General features: G+C 36.4%; 1 protein-coding gene across 1 annotated transcript in view; it reads right to left on the bottom strand.

Annotated features, from left to right (window-relative positions):
• LOC145999327 (uncharacterized) overlaps positions 1-9463 on the bottom strand; it is a 463252-nt gene extending 453789 nt beyond the window's left edge. Inside the window, exons 1-2 of the mRNA XM_083136270.1 lie at positions 9367-9463; positions 1747-1909 (exon numbers count right to left, since the gene is read on the bottom strand). Of these exons, the coding sequence (XP_082992396.1) occupies positions 1747-1827 (81 nt within the window). The 5' untranslated portion in view covers positions 1828-1909; positions 9367-9463. The remainder of the gene's footprint in view (positions 1-1746; positions 1910-9366) is intronic.
• Between the last annotated feature and the right edge of the window lie 3185 nt (positions 9464-12648).

The raw sequence follows: 12648 nt of genomic DNA, 5'->3' as shown, positions 1-12648 counted from the left end.
TGTTGTAGAAAAAACTACATTTGTCCTACAAATTAGCCTTTCAATAAGCGAACTCATTATGAATGTGCAACTTACTCACAATAGCAATATAACACGTATTTTTAAAATATTTGAAAAATATTCAAAAAACACCAAAAAATGGTACTTACGTTTTGTGAGTATGTTATTTACACAACATTTCGACAATCTACTGTTCTCTACTTCAGGTCCAAAACTTCGACTACGAAAAACTTTCCATAGCCACGTCGATATTTTAAAAACCAGGAATAAGGATGTGGGTTTGATATGGGTTAGGCAGGATTTTAAAATCTATGCCTAGAACTGATGTTGCCTTCATATTCTGTTACAAATTAACAGTCCCTGAAGTTAAAAGACCCTTTCCTTCTAAAACACTTATTTCAACATTGAACAATTTAAAATATCTTGACTTGGCTATGGGAAGTTTTTTGTAGTCAAAGTTTTGGACCTGAAGAAGAGAACAGTAGATTCTCGAAATGTTGTTGTGTAAATAACATACTCACAAAACCATTTTTTTGTGTTTTTTTTAATATTTTTTAAATATTTTAAAAATACGTGTTATATTAGCCTTTCAACCTCCTCATTATACAAGTGGTTCGGATTCCACTTTAAACTGTAGGTCCAGTCCCGATTAGCCTTACTGTGCATAAAGTGGACTTAAAACACCAAATTAATCAATCAATCCTCATTGTACAAAGTTTCTGATGAACGCTCACGTTAGAAAACTGAAAAGTTGAATGTGGTGTTTTTATTACCTGCTTTAGGTGTGGCCTTAATTATCATCTTTTTATAATGACAAGTGCATTAACACAGACATTTATCAACAATGCAGGATAAAATATAATGAATTAAATTTTTTTTAAGCATGGCAATATCTTGTTCTAGTTACATATATTCCATTCCTCATGTATTTTGAAAGAGTTTTACAATGAAGTCCACGCCACACACACAAATGAAAATACAACAGAATAGAGAAGAATGAAATACAATTTTATTCACAAGAACCCTGATCCTTACATATTCCTTTCACAGTGGTTCTTCAAGAAGTATACATGATTTCATTATTAGTAACATCAGGTGCAAAAATAATACATTCTATACCTTAGAAATACATCTATTACCACACCAAGAGCAAATAAGATTCGACGGTAAGGATGTCGAATCGACCCTTCTGAATAGAAATATGTATCATACATCGTTGGAGAGGGTAGGATTCAAGGATTCCAGAAATGTATGACTTAAGGTGAGGAAAGAATTGGAACTGTAAAATTTTCATAAAAATTGCCCCCCTTCCCGATTCCGGGCTCCGTCACTGGGGTAATTGATATCCTTTAAAGACATGTTAGAACCTGTGCAACAAAAAAAAAACAAATACGAATGAAAACATGATTTTAAAAAAGTTCAATCCTAGCGAAAATTCGTATACATATCCACGTCGAAAACCAAAGTTCGACCTGGCAATACTGTGTATTTAAAACTAACATGGATTAGGTTAAAGGAAACAATCTATGGTGAGTAATGTAGTAGTAAATTTTTATTATTTCATAGAAGTGTAACTTCAAATTGAGAAATGAACAGTGGCAAATCGAAGTGTGAAATACGTATTATTAGCGAACATCTCTTTCTTTTACTTTCAAATGGTAAAACACAAGGGTTGATTGTGCAGTCTAGCTGATTTGACTATTTGTTAGTATTACAACATATTCAAGTAAGAAAATTAAACTTTACCTCAAAGCCCGTCTCCCCTCTCTGCTTCTCTTCTGCAGATGACGGGTATTCATTGAGAAGGTTTTCTGATTCAGAAGACATGTTATGGAAGTCCTCCAAGATTCTCTGGCTTATCTATGCACGGATAGCACATGAACTTTGGCAAACTGTCATCCTCTGAAACCTAGAATGAAGAAAACTGAAGTCATAAGTAGAGTAGGGTAGGGTTGGGACATGGGTATTTAGACACTGGGTAGCTAAATAAAATTTGGGTAAATACTGGGTATTTATTAAAACTTTAGTCATCTACCAAGAGCCACCCCACCATAGCTCAGTTCGTAGAGCATCTGGCTATCACTCGGAAGACCTAGGCTCATTTCACGGCAGATCTGCACAAGGAAATTTTCCAGTCAATTCCCTGTTTCTGCATCGCTCCGAGGATCATCCAGCCTCATATCAATGGGTACCTGGGGGCAATGCTAAAGGGAAACTGATCGCCATCACAACTTTCGCAACAACACATCGCCACAATCAAGAATACGTGGAGCTATATACCTTAACATCACCCCATGTGCCTTTCTGTTTATTTTAGTTATGTACCTCAAAGGTAGATATTTATTACAAATGAAATGTTCCCATTTATATTTTGTATTGAGACAAAAATATAAACATTCCTCTTAGCAATTGTTACAGTTGAACATCTTGATTCCCTACCAAACTTGCAAAAATTTGTTGTAAACTGAATCTTTAAATTATACAAAGCTATGTATATTTCTATTCCTATTATATTTTCGTCATTCCCGTATTATATATTGCATGTCGTCACTTTCTCAGATACATTCACATCTCTTACTCAGTATGGCCACTACAGGACCATGATAAAATTCAAGTATAATTCCTGGTAAAGTAAATTCAAGGGTATAAGCAGATGTTTTCTCTATTTCAACCTTACATATTACCACCTCTCAATTCCCCAAACAAATATATTAACATTATAAAGGGTCTGTGATTACAATGTATCCACAAAATACTAATTCAATTAAATGGCATAAGTACACACACACACCTATCTCTACATAATTTATTTAATTTCAGGTGTGGAGTGGTTTACATTTGCCATTTCACTAGTTCATGATCAAAATACATATATCTACAAATACAAGTCACAGATGTTAAGGAATACATTAATCTACAAAAAGAGTTGTTAATTGTATAAGAATTTCAAATCCAAATTTTAATTGTTTGAAATTAATGTGTTGTACTTCCAGTGGTATTCTAAAAGTCAGTAGTGTGTGCTGCAGGTCAATATTTTAAATATTGTTAAAATGACACTTTATTAAATTGTAAGTGAGTGTGGCATGCACCCAAGACCGATCACAGGTTAATATACAATATTATACTCTTGAAAATAAAAAGATGAAGCATTTTCAAGCTCATAAAAGTTTCAAGCAATGAGGGAGCATTTTTCTTATGTGATCAAATTCATCAGTGACATAGTTGAGGTGTTTAAAACTCTTGGACCAACAGAATCAAGACTGTATGATAGAACAGGGTGTAATGCCCTGGACATTACATTGTGATTCTTTGTTATTTAGTTAAAATATAGTATTTGTCCGTTTTCAATATGGCAAACATTTATGACGCCATAGAGAACTAGTGTCAGATAGAAAATAAACTAAACTTGATGTGTCAGGACCTGGCAACATTTAAGAAACTAACAGATTTATCAACAAGCAACTAAAAAATATAGTGGAAAAGATGTCTTGAAAAATTGCAATATGTGATTTAAAGTTCATTTAATTGCTGTTAAGTGTGTGTTTCCAAGAATAAACCTTGTATAAAGATGAAACAGTGAGTTTTGTTTTCAAAGCTTGTAATTGATAAGAGTCTTGTGACAACGACATGCAGAGCGACGGGTAAATTCCTCAACTTAGTGAAAGGGACGTAACAAGAGGTTCCCAAATTTTTTATTACATGGGGCCCTTATGTTTCAAAACTTTTCTGCGGCACACAAGTCAGAATGTAAGCCTATCTAGCACTTGCTATGCTCAGTTAATGTAGTTATGTTGCTTGCCTTATGTTAAAAAATAAACACATATCAAATTCACAAACATTTTACATGTAAAAAGTACAGTAACTGTTCGATGTCTGCTGAACAGATTTCTTCATTTTTACAGAAGAAACTACTTACGGAAATCACTTTCCGTAGCATTGTTAAAGTTCATGAAGGTGTTTTCTCTCATCGTGTAATGTGTTTGAGCGCAAATTCTTTTTTTTTTCCTGAGAAATATCTCTCCAACACGCAATTACCGTTCCTTTCATTTGCTTCCTCTACCTGAATTGGATGTTGCATGCATTTGATGACGTAACCCCCTGTCACTGTTTCCAACCACGCAGTGGTTTTGGAAGAAGATGACATGTCCTTCCTGACATTATTACGACCCCAAATTTTAACTATGTTTGCCTAACCTAACCTTACCGTGCATGGTTCGTGGGGCTACCGGTGCACGGTAGCATGGGTAACATAGTAGGTATGTTAAAAATGACAAAAATAAACGAGTGAGAGGTGTTCGTCAGAGATCGAACAGGTACTAAAAGTACTAAATAAGCACATATCTGGAAGTGTCATTTCAGTGAAAATATTGGAACATTTCGCGGCACCCCTGTAAGCTATCCATGGTGGCCCACCCCACTGCGAAGCACACTTGGGGAACCACTGTCATAAAATATTTTTGAAAAGCTGCACAAATTCATTCTCATGTGTACCAACAGTGTTTCATATGCTATCCAATTTTTGTACATATACGTGCAGTCAATTTGCAACCAGGTGAGTAGTGAAACTTTTAGTTTGGTTTTGTTTACATGGTTAATACAGGTTCCATTTCTGCATCAGAGGTATCAAATGTACACTATATAATTACATGTAAAATTACACTAAATGTAGACAGGAATGGGATTTTGGGGAGTCATCCTAGCTATACCCCTGTTTTCGACGTAATACCGAATTTGTGAAACAGTAAGATGGAATGTAGTTTCTCTTTCCCCCTGCTGAACTTTCGTCAATTATTTGCAAATTATTATGAGAGGCTCAAAGGAAGATTTGTGCTCAAAGCCAGATCAAGAAGTGATAAGGTGTTTAAAGCATTTAGGGGCATTAATTATTCGGTACTAGTTAGATATAGCGAAAACACAATTAACTCGTTTATATTGAAATTAATTTCATTTGTACTTACCTCATATGCATAGCGGAACATTTTTCAACTTGGGATTACGTGTTTTTTTTTCAATGAAAAAAAAACGTTATTTTTAAAATTATAAGTATTTATTGGTCGTTGTTAATTGGCAGCCAAATCTTGACTCACGTTGTCTATCGTCAGCTGATATGCAGTGTTACCACACTTATGAACCGATAAATGCCGCACACCTATTCACAAAAAGTTTTTAAGCAAAAATTGATCCACAAACCATTCACAGAGGGTTAGGCAAACATAGAAAATTAAATTGGAAAAAAAAACGCTCACACGTCATCTTGTAAAACTACCGCGTGGTTGCTACGCTGACAGGGGGTTACGTATTCGAACGCACGGAACATTTGATTCACGTAGACGACGGTAATGGTGGTATGAGCCATCGTGCAACAGAGATGTTGTGGAAAATTACATTATTTACCGGCTGAATAAGTTGCACAAATGGAAAAAACACTATTCCCAGCTTCCAAAAGTCCACAGGAACTCAATTCCGTAAGTACTTTTCCTTCTTTTCTCCTGTATCTAACTGTTACTAACTATTCTACTGCTAAGAGACCTAAAGGTGATCCACCTAATCTAACAATAAAAGGATTTCAGAATATTTTATTAATTCCAAGATCCCTAAACCTGACCTGACTAACATAACAACAAAAACATTTAATAGTGAAATAATACTCCTTCACATCCCACACACGTGAAAGAAGATGGTAGCAGAAGTCTGTAACTAAGACAATAGTAAATGAATGACTGCCTGCAAACAATCAGATAGAAGTGCATGGGAGGGAAATTGTTCTCCAGAAAACATGCAGGAAGTAGTCACGAAACCTTTGAAGTATGATATGTGTTAACAGACATAATTAGAAATCAAACCACGCAAAATACCACAGCGGTCTAGTCGGTAAGGACCATCCCCCATGATGGAGTGATTAGCACATCGTGCTACAATGCCAGGGGTCCCGGCTTTGAATCCAGGCTGGGCATGAATGTTTGTGAGTGTCCATTCATCAATTTCATAATATTATCACTCATCCTCTTCTTCGGAAATTAGCCAAAAATGGCACAAAAAGCAAAAAAGCAGAGTAACATAAAGCAAAGCACTCACACTAGTCGGTAGGGCATTTGACATTACAAGTTGTCTATTGGCCGAACACGCCACACTCATTTATTTAGTCACTTCATACATTGGAACTTACCTATTGTGCATTGCGAAACATTCTTTTAGGTGTTCCTCTGCTTTTCTGATGAAAATAATGTCAATAATAGCCCCAATATTCTTCCTTGTTTCCCTTCTGCAATACACAATGTGGCCACGCAGCTTGACTTGCGTAGTGGATAACACACAATATAGCCATGCAGCTTGATTTGTGTAGTGGATATGCAGTGTTTCCAACTTTACTAACCGAAAAATGCTTGACAGACAGCCCCAAAAACCATCCATGGGTAACCCCACAAACCATTGACGTTAGCCACAAAAACCATCCACGGGTTCCATTAGCATACATTTCGGTAACGGTTCCGATTGTTTTATGATTTCTCCTAGCACAAAGACTAATTATCGTAGAATTTTGGAAATCATTGTCACATGAAATGTGAACCTTCCTTAACGTAATGAGCACTGTTTGGAATCGAAAAAAGTTATTTATGTTGAAAAAAACAACTTTATAATTACCTTACACACTTCTCATGGACAAGATATTCTCCGTCGACAAGTGACAGTAAATAACATAGAAGCGTGGGAATGAATGTAGAAGTAAATCGGAACCTTAGGAGAATGCATTTAGGGACTTTATTTTAATGCTAAGGGAACCAAACCTAACCTGCCTAACCTAACCACGATAACATATATTGAACAAAATATTAAGTGATCGCTAAAACTCATCAGTATGTGTTAACAGACATAAATCGAAAGCGAACCATGTAAAAATTGGGAACGAGTTTACAATACCGGACCACTCTCCAATTTCATAAAATTTCGCCTACTCACTAATTGTGAACTCCTAATCACGAATCTATATGTAATAATTGGTGGTCGAGTATGGAAATCGAGGGGAAAAAAACAAAATAAACTATGTTTTCTTAACATAACGTAACCCTACCATAAGAACAATAGCTCCACGGAACACACCATTTTTCCCCGAATGGGTGACACTTATCGCACAACACTTTAGCAACATTGTGTTCTGACGTCACAGGAGATAGCTTTTTCATGTTAGGCAAAGCAAGGTATAATTCTCTTAGCCAAAATATTAATTTTTCTTTGTATTTATGCTAATGGAACCTAACCTAACCTCCCAGGCATTCCTCGTCTGACGTCAATATTTAAGGTTGCAAGATTGTTGTGCATAAAGGAAGACCATTAATGAATTGTGAAAGAAAGATGGTTCCGAATTACTGTGTATGGACAATCACCATGGTAAATTGCAAGGTTATTTTACAAGTTCTACACGTAAATGTACAATTTTAACAAGTGACCGCCAATTATGAACTACAGATACATGATCAGGACACCGAAATTAGTAAGCAGGTGAAATTTTATAGACATGGGATAGTGGTCCGGTATTGTAAACTCATGCCAAAAATTGCATTCGTAGCATGATGAAATCACAATAAAACAAAAGTAACTTGGGCCCAATGTCAGGATATTATGTCATCAAGCGTGCGCAAATCCGGTTCACCAGAAAGCAAATGGAAGCAATGTCAATTGTGCATCTGAGAGATATTTCTCTTCAAAAATACATGAATTCCCGGTAAAACAGATCCAACGATGAAAGAAAACATCTCCACCAACTTCGAAAATGCTACAGAAACTCATTTCGGTAAGTACTTTCTTGTGTAAATATGAAGAAATCCGTTTGGCCGATTGACAACTGTTACCCATTTGACTGCCAAGTGGGAGACCCAGGTTCAGTTTCCAGGGTGGGTGATCTAAGGGTAAAAATTTACTATCCTGCGAACACCTATAATTTCTTCGTTTCGTCATTTTTTGACATTCCTACTTATCTGCTTCGCGGAACATTCCTTAAGGTGTATTGACGTTTTTTTGATCAAAGTAATTGCAATTCTTCATTAGTGTCATTTGAATTTAGAGTCAAAATTTCCAATAGATTCTGGGCTCCGCCCTGGGGTAATTGACCTACCACCCCCAACCGCTAACGTGGCCCCGCCTTCGCTCCGGCTCCCCGGCCTTTTCTATAGACTCCCTGTTAAAGGCATGGGTAAGACTGCAGAATATGAGCTGCTTAGGAGGAACGCAGTTCATAATTTTTTGCTAACGTTTTGTAGTTAGTAATCGGGAAAAGTAAGTTTTAACGTGCAGAACAATTTTTTTCTTTAAAAAAAACAACAGAAAAACATATCCAGGTTGGGCGATATTGAAATCGTAGCAACCAAGGAAAAGGTGTATTTTTGCACAAATCTAGTGGAAGCAAAAAATGCCTATGTTGTTAGGTAGCTGGGTTTAGTTCTCTTAGCCTAAATAATAATTAGTCATTTATTTATGCTAATGAAACCTAACCTAACAGGCCTAACCTAACCTTGTAGGCATTCCTCCAAGAAATAATGAAAGAAACTGTGCATAAACAATATGGACACGAACGAATGGAAAAATGCATTGCTTTTAGTAGCAGGAAAAAAAATTCATTGTATTTATGCTATTGGAACCCAACCTAACAGGCCTAACCTAACCTTCTAAGCATTCCTCGTCTGAAATAATGAAAGAAACTGTGCATCTGTGGGTGGAATCCGGAGCGACAAATCAACTCGAATGCCGTGAAACAAAGGATCTCACTTATCGCACAGCACTTGAGCGCATAAACAATATGGACGTGAACAAATGGAGAAATGCATTGCTTTTAGTAGCAAGAAAAAAATTTACGTGTAATAATATAATAGTTATCGTAAAAGGAACACCGGAAAATAGAAGTAGAAGGTACGTACTTTCAGGGGATACAAATTTTGTTCGTCTATTTAGAGGAAAAAAAACAGCTCATGTTCTGCAGTGAGACCAAGGCATGTTAGAAATTGGCCGGAGTCACCTACCCCAAATGAGCCTCAAACTTTTAAATTTGAAGAAATCCGTTTCCAGGATACGGAAAACTTACCTCAATTTCACACAAAACACCTTCCCGATGTTAGACAATATTACAGGAACTTATTACGGTAAGTAGTTTCTTCTGTAAAAATGAAGAAATCTGTTCGCAGGATAGTAAACTAGTACCAGAAAAGGAACTTGAGCCCCTTTGGTTTTAGGCTCCGCTCTCTTCCAGCTTGAATTCAATGCTAATTTCACCCCTCTAAAGATCACACACAAATGAAAAGTTCTGCATAAACCCCTGGCACTGATACGCAGTGGAATTACATTACACCTAAAGTATACACCACTGAAGATACTAACTTTCTTACAAGGGACGGGAACAAAGTAACTGGCCTGACACAACTCCATGTGTTCGATGTAAACCATAGAGCAGAGGTAAACAAGGAAGATGAAGAAACAAAACACTAACCAACGCGCTAAAATGGCTGCATTGTTGCCAGATCAAAATTAGGAAAGTCCTCATGTTCTTCCTCTTCTGGCACACACCGCCTTTGCAGTCTCTGGGCAAAGTTGCTATTTGTGTTGTTATTAGTCCTCTTCAGGAAAAACAAAATATTCTGAGAATTTGAAATTGCCAAAGTCACTAACACTTGGGAAGGTCATAATACACTTTACCATTCTCGCCTGTTTCGCACTTGTCACTTGTCTTCGGCACTAGCACCATAGAATAGTTAGAGTATAGAAGGGGAACCTACACTTAAACCTAGCTGCGCTTGGAAATTGCAGTTCCATCGGTGGTCAATAGATGGCGCGTCATCATCTTTTGCTGCTCCCAGTAAATAGGGGGCGAGATCATTGACCCACTGGAGTTCTCTTCACCACAGAGAGGACGGGAGTGGTTGAGAAACCGGTTTTCTAAAAACGAGGGGTAAATATATTTCGTTTTCTGATTTCATGCAGATCGTGAATTTTCGGAGTTATGACTTTGCCAGGCAGCTACATACCCTACCAGGGTGCGAAATCATTGAAGATTGATGTTTTTTTTTGGGGGGGGCAGGAAGATTGTGGTCTACACAGACACACACAAATTATACATAGGCCCGGGTTTTTTTTGTTGTTAATTTTTCAAAAATTTCGTGAAAAATATATAAAATATTGTGTTTATAGTTAAAAAATATGGCAGTAATTTCGTGAAAATTTCGTGGCAATTTTTAATGCCATGCACTTATACATAATGTTACTAAATCAATGAATGATTTTATACAAGGCATATTATTTGCACGGAAAATAAGCTTAAAAATAGTAAATAATAAATTTCACCTTCTGAAAATAAGCCTTACTCAGTTATATTTATATTTTAGAAAAAGTGGAATGCAACTTTCGGGTTACTGTGCCTTTCTAAATGATTTCTCATTTCTTTGCAGCCAACATCTTCAAATCGAATATATTTCTTAAATAGAAATTTGTAAAAAATGCAATTTTTTCGTTTTTATCTTGAAAATGAAAATGTTCGCAGAAACTGTCAATTTTCGCGAAAATTCGTGACAAAAGTACAACCGTAAATCAGTCACATTTGTGACATTTTGCGTTTATCGCTAATAACAAACAAAAAACCCGGCCCTGATTATACATATATATTATGCATGTGCATGAAAATTAGAGGATAGTAGAGAAACAGGTTATATTTTAAAATTTTCTACCAAGCAACTGAGAAGAAAGAACCTATATGATTAATATTTTTAATGTTATTAAATATAAAATTAAATTACTAAATATGTAAAAATACATTTGTATTAATTACATATAAGGGAATTAATTTGATATTTTTTATGCATCAGATATTTGTAATTGCCTTCTCGATACCGCAGTGAATACGTTTTCGCCTTGTTATCAAGGAGTTCCGGGTTCGATACCTGGTGGAGGCACATAGTGGTTCGGATCCCACTTTAAACTGAAGGTCAGTGGCGTATTGGCCGCCCCCGCAACAGAAAATGTCGATTAAAAAAAAAACATTTACGAAACATATGTAACACATCAATGAAGCAATTCGAACTCTTTGAGATGAACACTGACTGCAAGAATCCGTTTTTATTCTGTCGGTAAAGTTAGAACATGTTCGTTGTAACGTACGAGCTAACGAGCTCCATGTTCATCATTACTATTTTTAAAATTCTAGGAATTTAGTAATACGATGACTGTGATGATAAGCAGATGCGCCGAGCGACTTCACATATACGTACGTCCCCTCCGAGATGCTGAATGAATTTACTTGCTAGCAGATTGTCATGAAAAAGGGAGTGGGGGGAAATCTGATCTCATACATTTATTCATTGTTTGTCGCAGGGCAGGCAGAGTGTAAATGGAATAATTAGAATTATGATTCAGGAACAGTCAGTTGTTCAACTTTTGCCATTCGTGTTATTAGTTTTGCGTGTGGTATTTAGAATGGAGCTTCCCATCAAATATTTCCAAGAGACCCCAAAATTTTTCATATTCAAGTAAAAGGAATGTCACTTAATCCACACCTAACGCATGTTACACGTCATTCTCAATTTTTTGCTGTACTGTGACAATGTAGTTGATTTTCCTTGTAAACGTTAATCTCTTCAGGGGCTCAATAACCCAGTAGAAAGTGGTGCACAGAGGGCAGTTATTATCTTGCCCTGAGGGCCAGTACCCCCTCTTCTGTCACACAGAGTACATTATTTTGGGGGATTTTGTGAAATTCATTTTCTCCAATATTCAAATTTTTGTTAACATTTCTGTCGAACCGAATATTGACCAGTGTGTTATGATTTTATTATGATCTACGATGCTCATATGAAAGTTTTTAACTGGGGATAGCGTCCTCCCATTTCAAGCACTTCACTGCCCTTCAGCTAGGCTTTTCACTGAGTAACTTTGTGATGCCGACGTTAAGCTGCCGAAGTCAAGGATAGCTTTTGGGGTTGAAGTCCTACCCATCTCAAAATCCAAAATAGAAGTATTAACTATCAAATAAGTAATTCCCCAAAACAACATTTTTTAAAAAAATATCTGAGTTTGTAAGAGCCTATTTGTTTTGTTAATTATCAAGCAAGAAATACGTACAATAGTTGATGAACTAAATATTTGGCCGCATGAAGTCCTCCTTCCTCCAAGAAAGAATCCTGTCTGCGCCACCATGTTGAAGTAAAAGCAAATGTTTTCAATATTCTCTCCCAGTTATTATCAGAGATTCATATCCTAATTTTGTTTCCAGAATCTGCACTTATGAATATGTCTGTAACATAAATTGGAAAGAAAGGGTATTTGCAGGGAAAAAAAATCACCAGACGGCAAAAGAAACAGTAAAGAAAGTGTTCATCATTATTTTCATTCAGTTTGTTTTGCACACCGTGACGATAATGAATTGAAATAAGAAATCAATAAGTTGAGGTCAACACCTGCTTCGAATCAACAATTCGATTCCTTCCAACGTTGTCAATACGTTTAGTATTCTCGTTACTTATTCACTGAGGAGGCCCCAATATTCTACTTGCCGGGGGGGGGGGGGGGCACAAAAGGCTGCGCTACGCCACTACTCTAGGTCCAGTCACAATTAGCCTTACTGTGCATAAAGTGGACTTAAAACACCAACTCAAACAATATATTTATAACTCC

This window comes from Lepisma saccharinum, chromosome 15, assembly GCF_977018435.1.
Source record: "Lepisma saccharinum chromosome 15, izLepSacc3.1, whole genome shotgun sequence".
NCBI lineage: Eukaryota > Metazoa > Arthropoda > Insecta > Zygentoma > Lepismatidae > Lepisma > Lepisma saccharinum.
Note: the sequence above shows the minus strand (reverse complement) of the source record. Positions and strands in the feature narration are given on the sequence as shown.